The sequence below is a fragment of the Leucoraja erinacea genome, unplaced genomic scaffold (assembly GCF_028641065.1).
Source record: "Leucoraja erinacea ecotype New England unplaced genomic scaffold, Leri_hhj_1 Leri_265S, whole genome shotgun sequence".
NCBI classification, from domain to species: Eukaryota; Metazoa; Chordata; class Chondrichthyes; order Rajiformes; family Rajidae; genus Leucoraja; species Leucoraja erinaceus.
This window is the reverse complement of record NW_026576166.1, coordinates 35001-55197: the sequence shown is the minus strand read 5'-3', so window position 1 is coordinate 55197 and position 20197 is coordinate 35001. Positions and strand designations below refer to the sequence as shown.

The 20197-nt window shown below is 50.1% G+C and overlaps 2 protein-coding genes across 2 annotated transcripts in view; one reads left to right on the top strand and one right to left on the bottom strand.

The window, feature by feature from the left end:
* The window catches only part of LOC129693335 (interferon-induced protein 44-like), a 28917-nt gene extending 28168 nt beyond the window's left edge, over positions 1-749 (top strand). Inside the window, exon 8 of the mRNA XM_055630181.1 lies at positions 617-749. The gene's annotated coding sequence lies outside the window, so the exon portion shown is untranslated. The remainder of the gene's footprint in view (positions 1-616) is intronic.
* A 12028-nt stretch (positions 750-12777) lies between these two features.
* LOC129693334 (high affinity cGMP-specific 3',5'-cyclic phosphodiesterase 9A-like) overlaps positions 12778-20197 on the bottom strand; it is a 7508-nt gene continuing 88 nt past the window's right edge. Inside the window, exons 2-8 of the mRNA XM_055630180.1 lie at positions 19916-19990; positions 19518-19604; positions 18259-18363; positions 15963-16076; positions 14211-14315; positions 13782-13910; positions 12778-12916 (exon numbers count right to left, since the gene is read on the bottom strand). Coding sequence (XP_055486155.1) covers positions 12785-12916; positions 13782-13910; positions 14211-14315; positions 15963-16076; positions 18259-18363; positions 19518-19604; positions 19916-19990 — 747 coding nt within the window. The 3' untranslated portion in view covers positions 12778-12784. The remainder of the gene's footprint in view (positions 12917-13781; positions 13911-14210; positions 14316-15962; positions 16077-18258; positions 18364-19517; positions 19605-19915; positions 19991-20197) is intronic.

Here is a 20197-nt window from a genome sequence, read left to right as displayed (position 1 = left end):
CCCGAACTATAAGGGAACGTTCATTGAAACAACTCAGACCGCAGGGGACACGATGGTGGAGATGTGGAGATGTTTCTACCAGTGACAGAGTCTGAATCGAGGGGACAGAGTTAAGGATCAGGGGCGGTTGTGTCAAACTACGTGGTGTGGAAACTTTCGGTAGATTCCCGGGGATTATCTGCCCCGGACGCAATGTGGAAGTGGAACAGGAGAGATGAAATTAGCTGTGGAATTCTCTGCCTCAGAGCGCTGTGGAGGCAGGTTCTCTGGATGCTTTCAGAGAGAGCTAAATAAGGCTCTGAAAAATAGCGGAGTCAGGGGACATGGGGAGAAGGCAGGAACATGGTACTGATTGTGGATGATCAGCCCATGATCACATTGAATGGCGGTGCTGGCTCGAAGGGCCGAATGGCCTACTCCTGCACCTATTGTCTATTGTGTGTGATAGCAAAGAATGGTGCAGGGAGGTAGAGGGGCCGAGTGGAGGCCTCTAGTGATCTTGTGAAGTGAGAGTGTGCAGGGATAAACTAGACAGCAGCCGATCAGGGTGGGGAGGAGGGGGTGTGTAATGGATGTGACTGATGCTGAATGATTAACACATTATTTTCTGTACCAGTGGAGTGTTACGGTCAAGGGAATGTCCACACAATTATTATGAAATCACTGAACATTTCCCACTGTGAGAAGCCGGGGATTCCAATTGTTCTCTTTATCTACAAAGTGTCCCGTGAAACTGTTGATCTCCGCAACGCTCTGCAGTGGATTGAAGGTAGGATGTGTATTCATGCCTCTGTATATTTCTGTGTACCAAGCACCATTCTCCGTGCAGCACTGGGGCTGCCCTGCTCTGTCAAGTGGTGTCTGCTCTCTCGGTTACACCAAGGTCTCCACTGGCGTTATTTCAAAGGGAGATGAGTTGTTCCAGGTGTCCAGGGTCAATGTTTATCCTGGAGCCAACACTTCTGTGAGTTACAGAGCTAATGTTTCATAACCATATAACAATTACAGCACGGAAACAGGCCATCTCGGCCCTACAAGTCCATGCCGAACAAATTTTGTTCCCCTTAGTCCCACCTGCCTGCACTCGTACCATAACCCTCCATTCCCTTCTCATCCATATGCCTATCCAATTTATTTTTAAATGATACCAATGAACCTGCCTCCACCACTTCCACTGGGAGCTCATTCCACACCGCCACCACTCTCTGCGTAAAGAAGTTCCCCATCATATTACCCCTAAACTTCTACCCCTTAATTCTGAAGTCATGTCCTCTTGTTTGAATCTTCCCTATTCTCAAAGGGAAAAGCTTGTCCACATCAACTCTGTCTATCCCTCTCATCATTTTAAAGACCTCTATCAGGTCCCCCCTTAACCTTCTGCGCTCCAGAGAATAAAGACCTAACTTATTCAACCTATCTCTGTAACTTAGTTGTTGAAACCCAGGCAACATTCTAGTAAATCTCCTCTGTACTCTCTCTATTTTGTTGACATCCTTCCTATAATTTGGCGACCAAAATTGTACACCATACTCCAGATTTGGTCTCACCAATGCCTTGTACAATTTTAACATTACATCCCAGCTTCTATACTCAATGCTCTGATTTATAAAGGCTAGCATACCAAAAGCTTTATTTACCACCCTATCTATATGAGATTCCACCTTCAAGGAACTATGCACGGTTATACCCAGATCCCTCTGTTCAACTGTATTCTTCAATTCCCTACCATTTACCATGTACGTCCTATTTTGATTTGTCCTGCCAAGGTGTAGCACCTCACATTTATCAGCATTAAACTCCATCTGCCATCTTTCAGCCCATTTTTCCAAATGGCCTAAATCACTCTGTAGACTTTGGAAATCCTCTTCATTATCCACAACACCCCCTATCTTGGTATCATCTGCATACTTACTAATCCAATTTACCACACCTTCATCCAGATCATTGATGTACATGACAAACAACAAATGTTCGTGGTAATTACCCTGTCATCAGATGTCCTTGTGTCAATGACCTTTCTGAGCGGCAGAGGCACGATGGACTGAATGGTCTCCACGTGCGATGGAAGATTATTTGAAGATAATTTTATTGTTTTCAGTGAGTTCCGATCTGGAATGTGTTGCCTGGTGGGACAGTGGAAGCAGATTGAACTGTCCTTACAAGAATCATGTCCATAACAAACTGCTGATTATCCAAACAGGTTATGTTCAGAGTGATCAAATGTTCTAGCGCAAGGATTAGAAAATGTAACACCATCTTGTTACGAAGCAAATGGCACCTTGGCCTTAACTGAAAAGCGTTTGGTGTTTAATAATTGGGAGATGTTACAGTTGTGTGGGCTGTTGGTGAGGTCACACCTAGAATGTTATGCACAATTTTGTTCCCCTTATCTAGAAAAGGATATGGGAGCATTGGAGTCAGTCCAAGGAAGTTTCACCATGATAGTTCCTGTCGAATCAGTAGTAAAGAAAGCAAACGCAATGCACACATTTATTTCGAGGGCGAATATGTCATAAAACAGGGATATAACTCTGAGGCTCTATAAGGTGCTGGTCAGGCTGCATTTGAAATATTGTGAGCACCATGTCAGAGGATGTCAGGTCTCGGGTTTGATCTAGTTTCTGTTTCTTATTGTTTTTTAGTATTAGAGTGTGCATTCTTGTTTTATTTTGGTGTCTCGCATCTCCTCTTGTTTCAGGTCCCATTTCCTATCAGGTCGTTTACCCTCATGTGATTATTGACCCCGCCCTGATGTGTTTCACCTGTGTCTCGTTATCCCCTGCTAGTCTGTATTTAAGCCCTTTGTGTTTTAGTTCTCATTACCAGTTCGTCGTGTATGCTACTTGGTATCACCTCGTTCCAGCTCTAGAAATCTTGTGACCTCGACCATTGCCTGTTTTTCAACTTCTGTTTTTTGCCTGCTCCTAGATTGTACTGTTGCCTCTGTTTTGCTTACCTGTGTACCGACTTGGACCGATTAAACTCTGAAGACTGATCTGCCCTGTGTCTGAGCCTGCATTTGTGTCCTCCTCCTTGTTCAGTTCTGATAGAGGAAGGATGTGCTGGTTCTGGAGAGTGTCCCTGAGGAGGTTTACAAGAATGATCCCAGAAATGAGGTCAACCTATGATGAGGGTTTGTCTGCACTGGGCCTATATTCGCTGGAGTTTAGAAGAATGAGGGGGGAACCTCATTGAACCATACAGAATCATGAAAGGCTTGGATAGAATGGATATGGAGAGGATGTTTCCACTGGTGGGAGAGTCTTGGTCTAGAGTTCATAGCCTCAGAATTAAAGGACGTTCTTTTAGGAAGGAGATGAGGAGAAATTTGTTTAGTCAGAGGGTGGTGAATCTGTGGAATTCTTTGCAACAGAAGGCTGTGGAGGTAAAGTCAGTGGATATATTTAAGGCAGAGATAGATAGATTCTTGATTAGTGTGTATGTCAGGAGTTATGGGGAGAAGGTTGGAGATTAGGGACATAAGGGAGAGATAGATCGGCCATGATTAAATGGGGAGTAAATTTGATGGGCCGAATGGCCTAGTTCTACTCCTATCACTTATGAACATGAACTTCCTGGGGTGAGGCGGTTGTCCTATCAAGAGAAGCTGTACTGTTTGGGTGTACATTCCTAGGTGTTCACAAGAATGAGGGGTGACCTTAAGTGGACACCTAGTACCTGAGAGGACATTATAGTGTGGAGATGTTTCTGTGCAATAACTTGGTTGACGTTGCAATCCTGTGTCTAAGTGTTGGATGCAAAGCCTGGCAGTACTGAAGTGGTGGATATGACATAATATGGGAATCTATGGGGAACAGAGTGGGAGAAATGTCCCAAATGTTGAGAAAGTGGGCAATGTGCTGGAACTGGGAGAATGAGCTCACAAAGCATACATCAGGCCAGTGGAAAAGGTCAATGGCCCTCATTGCAGAGGGCAGGGAGGACCAGAGAGAGGAGGTGTGTAGCTGTACTGGGCTGGGGAGACCTCAACCAGAGCGCTCCAAGGAAGGATATCCTTGGGCAGCACAGATACAAGGAATGGACTCCTGGGTTAAGGAGTAGTACTGAAGAAAGGGTGAAGATTGTCTGATACTCACAGGAGCGTCAATGTTATGTCACTGAGATATAATGGAGCTGGGGGAAGGAGACGTGGGAAAGAGTTGTGGAGTACTGAGAGGTATTTGAGAGCTCACTCATATGGACATGACAAGGAAGTTCAACTCCTGGTTTAGCATTAGGAATCTCTCAGTGATGGAATAATTGAAGTATAAAGACTCAACAATTTCAACAATGATTAATTTCTCAATAGGCAATCGAGGAAGAAAGAGAGAAGACATCTGTGCTGTGATCCTCCTGGAGAAGTCTTCAGATACAGACAAGAAGCCGGTGGAAGTTGCTCACCTGGGAATGTTTGATGGGAAAACTACAGTTGTGAGAATTCTCTGGGAACATCGGCAGTTCTATTTTTCTGGATCACATGAGAAGACTCAGAAGGGTCCCAGCACCGACAGAGCGATGGACAGAATCAAACAGAGCATCCTGGGGTGGCAGAGTGAGTACAGGTTTCAAGGCAAAGCTTTGAGCATTTAGTAATGCCAGCTGGTTATGATACCCTTGTGCCTGCCATCCTTGCAGCACCAGGCGATGGGGTTGTGGGGAGGTGACGGTGAGTTGCTGCAGGAACAGGTCTTGTGACCCTGGACCTCCCCACCCTGTTGCACTGTGGCAATTCCTCTCCTTCCTCCATCTCATTGGTCCCTATCTGACTGTGAAAGCAGTGACTGTGGTCAAACTCTCTGGGTCAGTGACATCCTTTGGAAAGTACGAGTGGTGGCCTCTCCTGGTCTTGTCCACAGGTGACTCCAGACCCACAGGTCTCTGAAATGACCAGGGAACCATTCAGTTCTGCAGCAGGAATGGGCAGTGCCAGTGATGGAGGTATCTCGTCAGTGGACTAATGACAAAGTCACATTCATTGCCCTGGTGGCTAAATTCTGCTTCACCAAATACCACCTTCCTTCAAGACAACAACGAGTGTCCAATCATTTTCCAGTTACTGTGTTTACAGTGGATTTCCTGGGAGCGTGAATGATGCAGAATAGCTGGAGATTTCCTGTTTCCCCTCCTCTTCCCTGTATTCAACAGTTGTGAATGGGGTCACTGTATCGGGACAAAGGGCATTAAGCTCAGAGAGGAGGGAAAGCATGAAGTTTTGAGCTCTCCACCCCAGAAGTCTGTGGATACTCAGTTGGTTGATGCAAGATTTGTGGAATAGGTATTAACAGACTAAGGACTGCATGAGGTTGGGGTTGGTGATCTGCTTTGATTTCATTCACGAGGAAGAGGGGTTCAAGGGCCCTTGGAGCCCACTTCAGTTTGTTTTCCTTACTCTGGATTCCAAGGACGCCTGTGAAAACATTGTCTTTGATGAGTGAGTCTGAATCTGCACATTAGGCCTGAGTTGGGCACCCCAATCACGATATCTCTCCACACCACGTTTCCATTTCCCAATCTATCCAATGGGAATAACTTCCCACATCTCCAGTTATTTCCACCTCCCTCATTCACTGACTTATCCTGTTCGGGTCTCTTTACCAAGGAAAAACTGACCATGTTGTCAACATTTACACATGTATGTTAGACTTCAGCATCTGATGTTTACTGCTTTTCACCATTAATGTATCTCTGTGTCCTGACCACTCACTTTCCCACCAGGTTTTGTGCTCCCAGTAAAGCCACACATACTCCCAATTCCTGCTCGTCACTTGTTGAGTTCCCAAACCCTTTGCATCCCCCAGGTTACTATTATTTTTGCCAGTTGTGTTTCCTTTGAATCCATCTTCAACTCTAGAATTGTCCACGTGTCCCACTTGTTCCATGTGCCTTTTAACTCCTTTAAACAATGAACATTTGTAAATCATGTCAATTATATTCCATGCTTCCTACTACTTTCTCCTGTCGCTCCTTGTCTTGTTAACCGATTTGCCCTTGCCAGCTCTGCCTGGATGCTGAGCAATCAATCAATAGATCTTCTATCATAGGTACATAGAAAATAGGTGCAGGAGTAGAGGCCATTTGGCCCTTCGAGCCTGCACCGCCATTCAATATGATCATGGCTGATCATCCAACTCAGTATCCCGTACCTGCGTTCTCTCCATACCCCCTGACCCCCTTAATCATAAGGGCCACATCTAACACCCTCTTAAATATAGCCAATGAACTGGCCTCAACTATCAAGAGTATCAAGAGTATATTTAATTGTCATTTGGACCCCTGGAGGTCCAAATGAAATGCCGTTTCTGCAGCCATACATTACACACAAATAGACCCCAGGCACAACATAATTACATTTTTTGTACATAAACATCCATCACATAGCTGTGATGGAAGGCCAAATAAACTTATCTCTCCACTGCACTCTCTCTCCCCCGATGTCAGAGTCAAAGTCAAAGCCCCCGGCTGGCGATGGCGATTGTCCCGCGGCCATTGAAGCCACGCCGGGTGGTGCGAGGTCGCACACCGGGTCTTGGTGTTGGAGCCCCCGGTGTGCGCTCGCAAAGTCCCGCGGCCATTCCAGCCGCGCGGGGCGGTGATGTCAGGCCCCGCTCCAGGAGCTCTTCAACCCCGCAACTCGGGCGGGAGAAGTCGCCGCTGCAGGAGCCCCGAAAAGCGGTCTCCCTCCAGGGATCCGCGGGCTCCCGATGCCGTCGTCCACAGACCCGCAGCAGCAGCGGCAGCAGCAGCAGCAGCAGCAGCAACGACAGCAGCAGCAGCGGCAGCGCTCCTCCACCGCTCCACCCGCTCCGGACTCGGCCAGCTCCGCGACGGTGAGGTGAGTCGGCACCAGAGTCCCCGGCTTCTTCTGTTGGAGGCCGCTCCTCGTTGCGGCCCCAACGACAGCTGAGACCCGACGAGAAAAGATCGGGTCTCCAGTGCAGGGAGAGATTCAAATGTTTTCCCCCCCCCCCCCCCCCACCCCACCCCCGCCCCCCCACACACACACACCCCAACATAAAATAACAAAAACTACATATAAACATAGACAAAAAATAATAAAAACGCGGACAGGCTGCAGAGGCCGCTGCTGACCAGAGTCGCGCCGCCTACCGGAGCCTACCCTCTGTGGCAGAGAGTTCCAGAGATTCACCACTCTGTGTGAAAAATGTTTTTCTCATCTCGGTCTTAAAGGATTTCCCCCTTATCCTTAAGCTGTGACCCCTTGTCCTGGACTTCCCCAACATCGGGACCAATCTTCCTGCATCTAGCCTGTCCAACCCCTTAAGAATTTTGTAAGTTTCTATAAGATCCCCCCTCAATCTCCTAGATTCTAGCGAGTACAAGCCGAGTCTATCCAGTCTTTCTTCATATGAAAGTCCTGACATCCTTTCGCAAAGTCCTTTCGTAAATCCATGCTGACTTTGTCCAATGATTTCACCACTTTCCAAATGTGCTGCTATCCCATCTTTAATAACTGACTAGCAGTTTCCCCACTACCGATGTTAGACTAACTGGTCTGTAATTCCCCGTTTTCTCACCCCCTCCCTTCTTAAAAAGTGGGGTTACGTTTGCTACCCTCCAATCCTCAGGAGCTACTCCAAAATCTAAAGAGTTTTGAAAAATTATCACTAATGCATCCACTATTTCTGGAGCTAGTTCCTTAAGTACTCTGGGATGCAGCCTATCTGGCCCTAGGGATTTATCGGCCTTTAATCCATTCAATTTACCCAACACCACTTCCAGACTAACCTGGATTTCACTCAGTTCCTCCATCTCCTTTGACCCGCGGTCCCCTGCTATTTCTGGCAGATTATTTATGTCTTCCTTAGTGAAGACGGAACCAAAGTAGTTATTCAATATCCTTGTTCCCCATGATCAATTCACCTGTTTCCTGACTGCAAGGGACCTACATTTGTTTATGTAACCTTTTTCTCTTCACATATTTATAAAAACTTTTGTAGTCAGTTTTTATGTTCCCTGATGGATACAAAGCCTCCCCCCTCCCTCACCTCAGCCAGTCTGACCATCTATCCCTCTTTCTCACCCCAGCATACAGACCTCTCATCGTGAAAACTAAGCCCAGTGTGAGAAACATAAAGACTTGGCCTGAGGGCGCTGCCGCCCAGCTTCAGGACCGCTTTGAGCGCACCCAGTGGGATCTTTTTTGCAAACCAGGACACATCAGACTACACATCCAGTCATGTTCTACATACAGAACTGCATCAATAACGTCACTGTCGACAGAGAGGTTAGGTGTTATCCAAACAGCAAACCATGGATGACTAGGGATGTCAGGAAGTTGCTGAGGGAACGCAACTCAGCCTTTAGATCTGGCAGTGATGAACTGTACAGCACTGCCAGATCCAAACTAAAGAGAGCCATTAAAGAGGCAAAGGCAGCCTATGGAAGAAGGCTAGAGGGGCACTTTAACGAGAGGGACCCTCAACGTGTCTGGCATGGTATTCAGCAACTTACCAACTACAAGGGCAACAGGGGGCCAACCACCAGCAGCAGTAACAACTCACTAGCTGAGGAGCTCAACCACTTTTTCGCCCGTTTTGAACTGAATGAGCCTGCACCTGCAGCCACACCCAGCACCGATGACCTGGCACTCACTGTGAGCACCGAGGATGTCAGGAGAGCACTCCGCTGTGTCAACCCCAGGAAGGCTGCTGGTCCAGATGGCATCCCAGGGAGAGTACTGCGGGACAGTGCAGACCAGTTAGCGGAGGTATTTAGCAACATCTTTAACCTCTCTCTGTCAACGTGCACTGTCCTTAACTGCTTCAAGACTGCTACCATCATGCCTGTTCCCAAAAAAAACACCAGCTTGAACGACTACAGACCTGTAGCTCTTACTTCAACTGTGATGAAGTGCTTTGAGAGGCTGGTCCTGGCCCACATTAAATCCTCACTCCCACCCACCCTGGATCAGCATCAGTTTGCATACAGAGCTAATAGGTCAACAGAGGATGCCATCAACATAGCTCTACATTCTGCACTGTCACAGCTGGAGCGCCCTGGCTCATATGTGAGGATGTTATTTGTAGATTTTAGTTCTGCATTTAATACCATCATCCCCAGCAGAATGGTGGACAAACTGTGTGACCTGGGTGTTAATGCCAACACATGCAGATGGATTAAGGACTTTAACAGACCGTCCACAGATTGTCAGGATCGGGTCCAATCACTCCCCAGTCCTGACGCTCAGCACAGGAGTGCCACAAGGTTGTGTGCTGAGTCCCATCTTATACACAATATACACCTATGACTGCACACCAACACACAGCACAAACCGGATCATCAAGTTTGCGGACAACACGACTGTGGTGGGACTGATAAACAACAACGACGAGTCTGCCTACAGAGATGAAGTCCAAAAACTGACTGTCTGGTGTACCAAAAACACTCAACCCATCAAAGACAAAAGAACTGGTCGTTGACTTCAGGAGGAAGAGGAGAGAGGAACCTGCTCTCTTATACATCAAAGGAGACATGGTGGAGAGAGTCACTGACTTTAAGTTCCTGGGAATAAACATCGCCCAGGACCTCAAATGTACAATGAACACCGTCACTCTCATGAAGAAGTCACAGCAGCGGCTGTATTTCCTGAGGTCTCTGAGGAGAGCAAACGATTGGGAAAGGGGGAGATGCAGCGAGACCTGGGTGTCATGGTACACCAGTCATTGAAGGTAGGCATGCAGGTGCAGCAGGCAGTAAAGAAAGCGAATGGTATGTTAGCTTTCATTGCAAAAGGATTTGAGTATAGGAGCAGGGAGGTTCTACTGCAGTTGTACAGGGTCTTGGTGAGACCACACCTGGAGTATTGCGTACAGTTTTGGTCTAAAATATGAGGAAGGACATTATTGCCATAGAGGGAGTGCAGAGACGGTTCACCAGACTGATTCCTGGGATGTCAGGACTGTCTTATGAAGAAAGACTGGATAGACTTGGTTTATACTCTCTAGAATTTAGAAGATTGAGAGGGGATCTTATATAAACTTATGGCTGTTTCTTAAGGGGTTGGACAGGCTAGATGCAGGAAGATTGTTCCCGATGTTAGGGAAGTCCAGGACAAGGGGTCACAGCTTAAGGATAAGGGGGAAATCCTTTAAAACCGAGATGAGAAGAATACTTTTTTCACACAGAGAGTGGTGAATCTCTGGAACTCTCTGCCACAGGAGGGTAGTTGAGGCCAGTTCATTGGCTATATTTAGAGGGAGTTAGATGTGGCCCTTGTGGCTAATGGGATCAGGGGATATGGAGAGAAGGCAGGTACAGGATACTGAGTTGGATGATCAGCCATGATCATATTGAATATCGAATGGTGCAGGCTCGAAGGGCCGAATGGCCTACTCCTGCACCTAATTTCTATGTTTCTATGTTTCACAGCCGCTGCTGCTGTCCTTCTCCTGGTGCGCCGTGGAAAGTATCCTCTCCTATGGAATCCTGGTGTGGTTTGCTAGCTGTACTGTGGCTGAGAGGAGGGCGCTGCAGAGAGTTATAAAAACTGCACAGAGCATCACAAACGCTCAACTGCCCTCCCTGGATTACATATACAGGGCCCGATGCTTGGGCTGGGCCACAAACGTCAAGCAGGACACATCTGCCAACCACCTGTTTACTCTGCTACCCTCTGGGAGGCGATGCAGGACTCTGAAGACGCGCAGCTGTTGACTAAAAAATAGTTTCTACCCATGTGCGATAAAAGAACTTAATTCTAACAGAGAACACTGGGGAAGCACAATGGGGTTCAAGATAATGCGAAATATTCTTTTAAAATATTTTTAGACCTATTTATTATTTTATTACTGATTTGTGTATATGTGAGTCAATGGCTGTTGTGTTTGTTCTTTTTAAACCGAAGGAGATGCAATGAAATTTTGTTGCACAGTATTGTGCAATGACAATAAACGTATTCTATTATATTCTATTCTTTTCTATGTGATTATCTGAAAAAATATACAAAAGGCTATCATAATATGCCTCCAGACTTACTGGACGGAGTAATGAAGACAAAGGCCGAGTCAGCAAACGTAATATCATACTTATATAACACTATTTTAAATATAGAAATACCAACAACCGATGGTATTAGAAGAGACTGGGAACAAGAACTAGCTATAAACATTTCAAAAGAGAGCTTGGATAAACACTATATGTGCATAAATGCTCGATTAACGTAAGACATACTCTAATTCAATTCAAAACATTACATAGATTATACTATTCAAAAACCAAAATAAATAAACTTTTCCCCAACGTCCCACATATTTGTGATGAATGCTAGTCTCAAGAAGCTACTATAGTGCACTCATTTGTTTTTTGTATAAAAACTCCAAAATTCTGGACCGAAATCTTTGAAATCTTCACAAAATTATTTAAAACTAAATTGATACCAAATGCAGAATGGATTATCTTTGGAATAATGGAAGGTAGCCCTGAATTAAACGTGTTTCAAAATAATTTATTCAATTACGGGCTAATAACTGGAAAAAACCTTATAATCAAATTCTGGAAAAACGCTCCTATACCAACAATAAATATGTGGATTTCAAATATTTTCGAAACATTACACCTGGAAGATATGAGATTCCTCCTTGCAGGCAAAGCAGACCACTTCCAAAAGACGTGGTCTGCATTTATTGATTTACTACAAGTATAAGGTGCAACAGTAATTTAAAAAATAAACGGTGCCAGGATCGTCACTTTTACATTTGCTAATCCACTCTTCATTACATTTAGACATTTTTATGTTCACATCTATCTATATATTAAAACTATGTGGCTGTGCGTTTGTGTGTGTGTGTGTGTGGCGTTTGTGTGTGTGTGTGTGTGTGGCTGTGTGTGTGTGTGTGTGTGTGTGTGTGTGTGTGTGTTTCTGCCTGGCTGTGTTTGTGGGTGCGAGCCTTTGATTCATTGCTACGCCAACACCACACGCAGAAACTCCGAGATTTTTTTCATTTCGGTAGAGATTTCACTTTTACATTCTCAAATCCACCCCTCATTAAATTTCGTCGAGTTTATGTACACATTTTAAATAAAATCCTTCTCCCCCCCCCCCAATTTTTTTTTCAAAATGGTAAAAAAAAACAGCTCTCACCCATAGAATGTTGGTGAACATTCCATCGTGTGATGTCACAATGCCGAATGCTCACAGATGTCCAATCGGAATGGATCCATTTACATATGCCTTTGCAGCAGCCCCAGCTCCTCCTCCACACCCCCACCCCCGCAGCCCGTGTCGAAGCGCGTCATCACGTGTGTGGGAATAGAGAAAATTGGGCGTGATAGAGAATGGGGAACAGATGGACTGTCCCAACTCCTCCACCTTCCATTCTCCCTCCCCACTATTTCTCGTGTGTGTGTGTGACTGTATGTGTGTGTGTGTGATCGTATGTGTGTGTGTGATCGTATGTGTGTGTGTGTTCTTGTTTAGTTCAGTTTAGAGATACAGCGTGGAAACAGGCCCTTCAGCCCACCGAGTCCATGCCGAACAGCGATCCCCCGCACACTAACACTATCTTACACACACACACACACTAGAGAACAATTTACAATCTTTACCAAAGCCAATTAAACTACAAACCTGCACGTCTTTGTGGAGTGTGGGAGGAAACCGGAGCACCTGGAGAAAACCCACACAGGTCACGGGGAGAGAACGTGCAAACTCCATACAGACAGCACCCGTGGTCGGGATCGAACCCGGGTCCCCGGCACTGTGAGGCAGCAGCTCTACCCGCTGTGTTGTCTTGCCGGGGGAGCTGGGGGGGGTGAGGGGGCGGTCTCAGATGGAGATTTGGATCACGGGGGTCCCGGGTAACGGCTCCAATTGGTTCCTCTCCTCATTCCATAGCTGGTATTCATCTCGTGTGGCCTTCAGAGGAGACAGGAGCACATCATCCAGCTGTGGAAACAGCTGTAACACAGTCCAACTGTCAGTGAGGGCAAGTAATACAATAGACAATAGGTGCAGGAGTAGGCCATTGGGCCCTTCGAGCCAGCACCACCATTCAATGTGATCATGGCTGATCATCCACAATCAGTACCCCGTTCCTGCCTTCTCAACATATCCCCTGACTCCACTATCTTTAAGAGCCCTATCTAGCTCTCTCTTGAAAGTATCTGGAGAACCCGCCTCCACCGCCCTCTGAGGCAGAAAATTCCACAGACTCACCCCTCTCTGTGAGAAAATGTGTTTCCTCGCCTCTGTTCTAAATGGCCTACCCCTTATTCTTAAACTGTGGACCCTGGTTCTGGACCCCCCCCAACATCGGGAACATACTGCCTCTAGCGTGTCCAAGCCCTTAATAATCTTATATGTTTCAATAATCTCATACTTCTAAATTCCAGAGTGTACAAGCCCAGTCGCTCCATTCTCTCAGCATATGACAATCCCGCCATCCTGGGAATTAACCTTGTGAACCTACGCTGCACTCCCTCAATAGCAAGAATGTCCTTCCTCAAAATAGGGGACCAAAACTGCACACAATACTCTAGATGTGGTCTCACCAGGGCCCTGTACAACTGCAGTAGAACCTCTTTACTCCTATATTCGATTCCTCTTGTTATAAAGGCCAACATGCCATTCACTTTCTTCACTGCCTGCTGTACCTGCTTGCTTTCATTGACTGATGAACAATGACCCCTAGATCCCGTTGTACTTCCCCTTTTCCCAATTTGACGACATTTAGATTGTAATCTGCCTTCCTGTTTTTGCTACCAAAATGGATAACCTCACAGGGGAGGGGGTTACAGAGACGGGGAGAGGGGTGTAGTGTTACCTTGCTCAGAGATTCGACCATTGGGACAAGGATGGAGGTGATGAAGATGATTTGTGTGTGTGGTTTAGAAACTCTCGCCCGATCCATAAACGGTGTCACAGGTAAACCTTCCGCCTTCTCTCTGTCACCCTGTGGCATAGGCAAGATGAGGATCAGCCCTCCCTCCTCAACGCCCCTCATTCCCTCTCTCCCTCCTCAACGCCCCTCATTCCCTCTCTCCCTCCTCAACGCCCCTCATTCCCTCCCTCCTCAACGCCCCTCTCTCCCTCTCTCCATCCCTCTTTCTCTCTCTCCGCTCCCTCTCTCACTCCATCCCTCCCTCTCTCCCTTTCCCTCCGCTCACTCTCTCTCCCCTCTCTATCTCTCTCTCTCCCCCACTCTCCCTATTCCCTTCTCCCTCCCTCCCTCCCCCTCTCCCTCTCTTCCTACCTGCATGAAATACTCCTGCAACAGACAGTCGACCCACGGATCTGAAACCTGCAGAGGCCGCACCTCATTCGAAGTGTCACAACATTTAATTAGAATCTGCTCAAGCTGAGGGGAGGAGAGGAGAGAGGGCAGAAGAGGGGAAGAGAGTGGAGTGGAGGGGAGGAGAGGGGAGGAGAGAAGGGTGGAGAGGAGAGGGCAGGAGAGAAGGCAGGAGAGGAGAGAGAGGGCAGGAGAGGAGAGGGAGGGGTGGAGAGGAGAGGAGAGGAGAGGCGAGGAGGAGAGGGCAGGAGAGGAGAGAGGGGAGGAGAGGGGAGGAGAGAAGGAGAGCAGGAGAGGAGAGGAGGGCAGGAGAGGAGAGGAGAGAAGGCAGGCAGGAGAGGAGAGGAGAGGGGGCAAGAAGAGAGGAGAGGGAGGGAGAGGAGAGGAGGAGGAGAGGGGGGCAGGAGAGGAGAGAGAGGGCAGGAGAGGGAGAGAGGGAGAGGAGAGAGGAGAGAGGGGCAGGAGAGGAGGGAGAGAGGGAGGCAGGAGAGGAGAGGAGAGGAGAGGAGAGGAGAGGGGAGGAGAGGAGAGGAGAGGAGAGAAGAGAGGGGAGGAGAGGAGAGAGGGCAGGAGAGGAGAGAGGGAGAAGAGAGGGAGGAGGAGAGAGGGAGAGGCATGGGAGAGGAGAGGAGGAGAAGAGAGAGAGGAGAGGGGGAGGAGAGGAGAGGAGGGAGGAGAGAGAGGAGAGGAGGGAGAGAGGAGAGAGCAGAGAGAGGAGAGGGAGAGAGGAGGAGAGAGAGGGGAGGAGAGGAGGGAGAGAGAGGAGAGAGAGAGGAGAGGAGAGAGGAGGGGGGAGGAAGAGGAGAGGAGAGAGGAGAGGAGAGAGGGGAGGAGAGGAGAGAGAGGAGGAGAGGAGAGGGAGAGAGGAGAGAGGAGAGGGGAGAGAGGAAGGAGGAGAGGAGAGGAGGGAGAGGAGAGGCAGGGAGGGAGAGGAAGGAGGGAGAGGGAGAGGAGAGAGAGAGGGAGGAGGAGAGGAGGAGAGGACAGGAGAGGAGAGAGAGGATAGAGGAGAGAGAGAGGGGGGAAGAGGAGGGAGAGAGAGAGAGAGGAGAGGGAGAGGAGAGGAGAGAGGAGAGGGAGAGGAGAAGAGAGGAGAGGAGAGAAGGAGAGGAGAGAGGGGAGAGAAGAGGAGGAGAGGGGAGAGGGGGGAGGGAGAGAGGAGAGGAGGGGAGGAGAGGAGGGGAGGGGAGGAGGAGAGGAGAGGAGAGGGAGAGAGGGAGAGGAGGAGAGGAGAGAGGGGAGAGAGGAGAAGAGAGGCAGGAAGGGAGAGGAGAGGGGAGGAGGGAGGGAAGGAGGAGGAAGAGGAGAGGAGAGGGAGGGGAGGAAGAGGAGGGAGAGAGAGAGAGGGAGGGAGGGGGAGAGAGAGAGGGAGTGGGAGAGGAGAGGAGAGGGAGAGAGAGAGGGAGGGTGGGAGAGAGAGAGGGGGAGGGAGAGAGGGGAGAGAGAGAGGGAGAGAAAGAGAGGGGGGAGGAGAGAGGGAGAAGGAGGTGGGAGAGAGAGAAGGGGAGGGAGAGAGAGGAGAGAGAGGAGAGAGAGGAGAGGAGGGAGGAGAGGCAGGAGAGGAGGAGGGAGGGGAGGAGAGAGGAGAGGAGGGAGGAGAGGAGGAGAGGAGAGGGAGAGGAGAGGGAGGGAGGAGAGGAGAGGAGAGGGAGAGGAGGGAAAGGAGAGGAGTCCTTACACACATTAATTGTCACTCAAACCCCTCCCACTTACCAGTCTTACATGTTCTGGATTTGTGAAGTTAAAGACCTCTACACACTGCGAGAAGTCAGACATGATATCCTTGTGTCTCTCCATGTCTGTGGCGAGGATCAGCTCTCTCATCCCCTGAGTTAGAAGCATATGTTTAGTTTAGAGATACAGCGCAGAAACAGGCCCTTCGGCCCATCGAGTCTGTGCTGACCAGGGATCACCCCTTCACACACTAGTTCTTGAAACATGGAAACATAGACAATAGGTGCAGGAGTAGAGACCATTCGGCCCTTCCAGCCAGCACCACCATTCAATATGATCATGACTGATCATCCAGAATCAGTAACCCCGTTCCTGCTTTCTCCCCATATCCCTTGATTCCATTAGCCCCTGGAGCTGAGGACTCGAAGGGCCAAATGGCCCACTCCTGCACCTATTGTCTATTGTCTAAATCTAACTCTTGAAAACATCCAGTGAATCGGCCTCCACTGCCTTCTGTGGCGGAGATTTCCACAGATTCACAACTCTCTGGGTGAAAAAGTTTTTCCTCGTCTCAGTCCTAAATGGCCGACCCCTTTCGTAAAAGTCCGAGGAGCAGAATCAGGCCATTCGGCCCATCAAGTCTACTCCGCCATTCAATCACGGCTGATCTATCTCTCCCTCCTAACCCCATTCTCCTGCCTTCTCCCCATAAACCCTGACACCCGCACTAATCAACAATCTATCCATCTCTACCTTAAATATATCCACTGACTTGTGGCCTCCACAGCCATCTGTGGCAACAAATCTCACAGATTCACCACCCTCTGGCTAAAGAAATTCCTCCTCATCTCCTTCTTTTAATTCTGTGGCTGTGCCCTCTGGTCCTAGACTTTCCCACTCCCTACCCTCCTTTTCTCCCTCACCTCTCTCCCCGTCTCTCTCCTACCCACACTCATCTCCCCTAAGCCTTTCTCCCTCCTAACCCTCCCCTCCCTTCCACCTCCTCCCCCCTCCCCCCTTGGGGAAGGGAGGAGGAGAGGATCTCTCCCTCTCCCTCCCCTCCCTCCTCTCCCCTGAGACCTCCCTCCCCGAGAGGAGGGAGGAGAGAGAGAGAGAGGGGAGGGGAGGAGGAGAGAGAGGAGAAGGGTGAGGAGGAGGGGAGGGGAGGAGGTCTCCTGAGAGGAGAGGAGAGGAGACCCGTCTCCTCCCCATGGAGAGGAGGGGGACCTCCTTCTCTTCCCCACCCCTCCCCTCTCCTGGAGAGAGGAGGGGGGAAGAGGAGAGGAGAGGAGTCCTTGGAGGGGAGAGGTGATCTCTCCTCTCCTCCCCTCCCCCTCCCTCCCCCATCCCCCTCTCCTCCTCCCTCTGAGGAGGTTCTTGGGTCCTCCAAAAGGAGGGAGAGAGAGGAAGGAGGGAGGGGAGGAGGGTGGAGAGGAGGGGAGAGGAGAGCCTGAGAGAGAGGAGGAGAAGACAGACTAGAATTTAACATAAAAGGGAGGAGACAGGAGCAGAGGAGAAGTTCCCACTGTGTGGGAAGGAGAGGGAGTCAGAGGACCCCTCTCTTCAAGAGAGGGTGGGAGAGGAGAGAGGAGGGAGGGAGAGGAGGAGAGGAGGTGGATCTCAGCAGCCTCTGAGGGGAAGGGGACGAGGAGGCGAAGGAGAGAGCACTCCTCCTCGGGAGCAGAGGGAGAAAGGGAGAGGCGCAATGAGGTTGGTTCCAGCGGCGAGCGAGGAGAGGAGAAGAGAGACAACTCAGTGGCTGGAGAGAGCCTGGTACCTGGAGAGGGGGAGGGAGGAGAGGAGAGGAGGGGGAGGAGAGGGGAGAGGAGAGAGAGGGGAGGAGGAGGAGGAGAAGAGAGAAGAGGGAGGAGGGAGGAGAGGAGGAGAGGGGATGAGAGGGGAGGAGAGAGAGGGAGGGGAGGAGAGGAGGAGAGGAGAGCGGAGGGGAGGGGGAGGGGAGGGAGAGAGGACTTAGCATTGTTGAGAGGAGGGGAGGGGGAGAAGGAGAGGAGAGATCGAGGAGGTGAGAGAATGAGAGATTTCGGAGAGAGAGGAGCCGGTGGGAGAGAGAGAAGAGGAGAGGGGTGAGAGAGGGGGGGGAGAGAGGGGAATAGAGAGAGAGAGAGTGAGAGAGGGGGGGAGAGAGAGAGGGGGAGAGAGGGGGGGGGGGGAGAGGGGGGAGAGGGGGGAGGGGAGGGGGGGAGGGGGAAGGGGGAGGGAGAGGAGGGAGAGGAGGGGGAGGAGAGAGGGGAGGGGGGAGGGGGGAGAGGGGAGGAGAGAGAGGAGAGGAGCGGGATGGAGAGGGGGAGGGAGAGGGAGGGGGGCTCGCTCTAACCTGGAGCTCACAGAGGTAGACCAGGCCATGCATCATTTGAGTAACCGAGAACGAATGACGGAAATTGTGAAAGGGATTGTCCTTGTAATTCTCCTGGACGTTTAACTGTGGGAGGGGGGAGAGGGGAGGAGAGGGGAGGAGGAGGGGAGGAGAGGGGAGGGAGGAGTCAAGTCAAGTCACATTTATTTCTATAGCACATTTAAAAAACAACTCTCGTTTGCCAAAGTGCTTTACATTTGTTATAAGAATAACACAACAAAACAGATTACATACATATATATATGTAGCCCTCACTCAGGGGACGTCAGGAAAGGCTTGGGAGTATAAATAAGTCTTTAGTCTTGACTTAAAGGAGTCGATGGAGGGGGCAGTTCTGATGGGAAGGGGGATTCCGTTCCACAGTCTAGGAGCTGCAACCACAAAGGCGCGGTCGCCCCTGAGCTTATGCCTAGACCGTGGGATGTTCAGTAACCCCAAGTCGGCCGGCCTGAGGGACCTGGAGGTGGTGTGGTGGGTAAGCAGACTTGTCATGTAGGTGGGGGCAAGCCCGTTGAAGGCTTTGTAGACATGGAGGAGTATTTTACGGAATGGCACAGGGAGCCAGTGGAGAGAGGCCAGGATCGGGGTGATGTGGTCCCTTTATCAGGTGCCCGTCAGGAGTCTCGCTGTGGCGTTTTTGGACCAGTTGCAGGTGGGACAGGGAAGATTGGCTGATGCCAGTGTAAAGGGCGTTGCAGTAATCTAGGCGGGAGAGGAGAGGAGAGGGGAGGGAGGGGAGTGGATACAACTGGTTACAGGATGTTTGGCCCATCTATACCATGCTGACACGTCCCATACTGACCCCCTGACCCCCGAATTGACACAGGAGAGAGCGTGGGGGAGAGAGTGAGGGAGGAGAGAGGCGAGTGGGAGTGGAAAAAAGGAGGGAAGGCGAGGGGGGACGGATGAGGGAGAGAGTCATGATAGGGAGGGGGAGAGAGATTTTATCTCTCCCTTTCCCTCCCTCATTTTCCCTCCCTCTCTCTTTCTCTCCCTCACCCTCCCTCTCTCTCCCTTTCTGTCTCCCTATCTCTCCCCTTCCTCTCCCTCCCTGTCCCCTCACCCCTTCTCTGTCCGTCTCTCTCCCTCTCTCTCCCCCTTCCTCCCTCTCTCTCTCACCATGCTCTCCCCCTCTCTATCCCTCTCTGTCCCCCCTCCCCCTCTCTCTCTCTCTCTCCCTCTCCCTCTCTCTCTCTCCCCCCCTCTCTGGCTTCACGTACCAGCCAACGTTTGAGTGTGATGGGGTTGATATTGAAGTCCCGGACCAGGCCCAGCCCGTGATACATGTACTCCAGACAGCTCAGCATCTGTGGAGAATAGACACAGATCACATACTCACTCGCACACACATAAAATCCTCTCCCCCTCTCACATTCCCCTCTCCCTCCTTCCCCATCTTCTCCCCTCAAGGAGGGGATTCTCCCTCTCCCCCACCCTCTCCCTCTCCCTCCTCCCCTCCCCCCCAAAGAGGACTCCCCCCTCTCCCTCCTCCCTCTCCCCCCTCCCTCTTCCCACCCTCTCCCTCCCCTAGGTCCCTCTCTCCCCCTCTCCTCCCCTCTCGAGTCTCCCTCTCCCCCTCCCCTCCCCCTCCCCTCTCCCCCTCCCCCCTCTACCTTACCTCATTCGGAGCCCACTGCCAGACGTCAAAGGTTGGAGTCTTCAATGCCTCGATTGTTTCAGGGGAGAGAGTGTACTGGGTTAGGGAGAGAGGGCAAGGGGAGGTGAGAGGGAGATGGAGAGAGAGAGGGAGAGGGGGATGGAGAGAGAGTGGGAGGGATACAGAGAGGGAGAGGGAGAGAGAGAAGAGGGGGAGGGAGAAGAGGGGCAGGGAGAGAGAGAGGAGAAAGAGACAGGGAGGGAGAGGGGGAGAATGACAGGGAGAGGGGGAGGGAGATGGAGG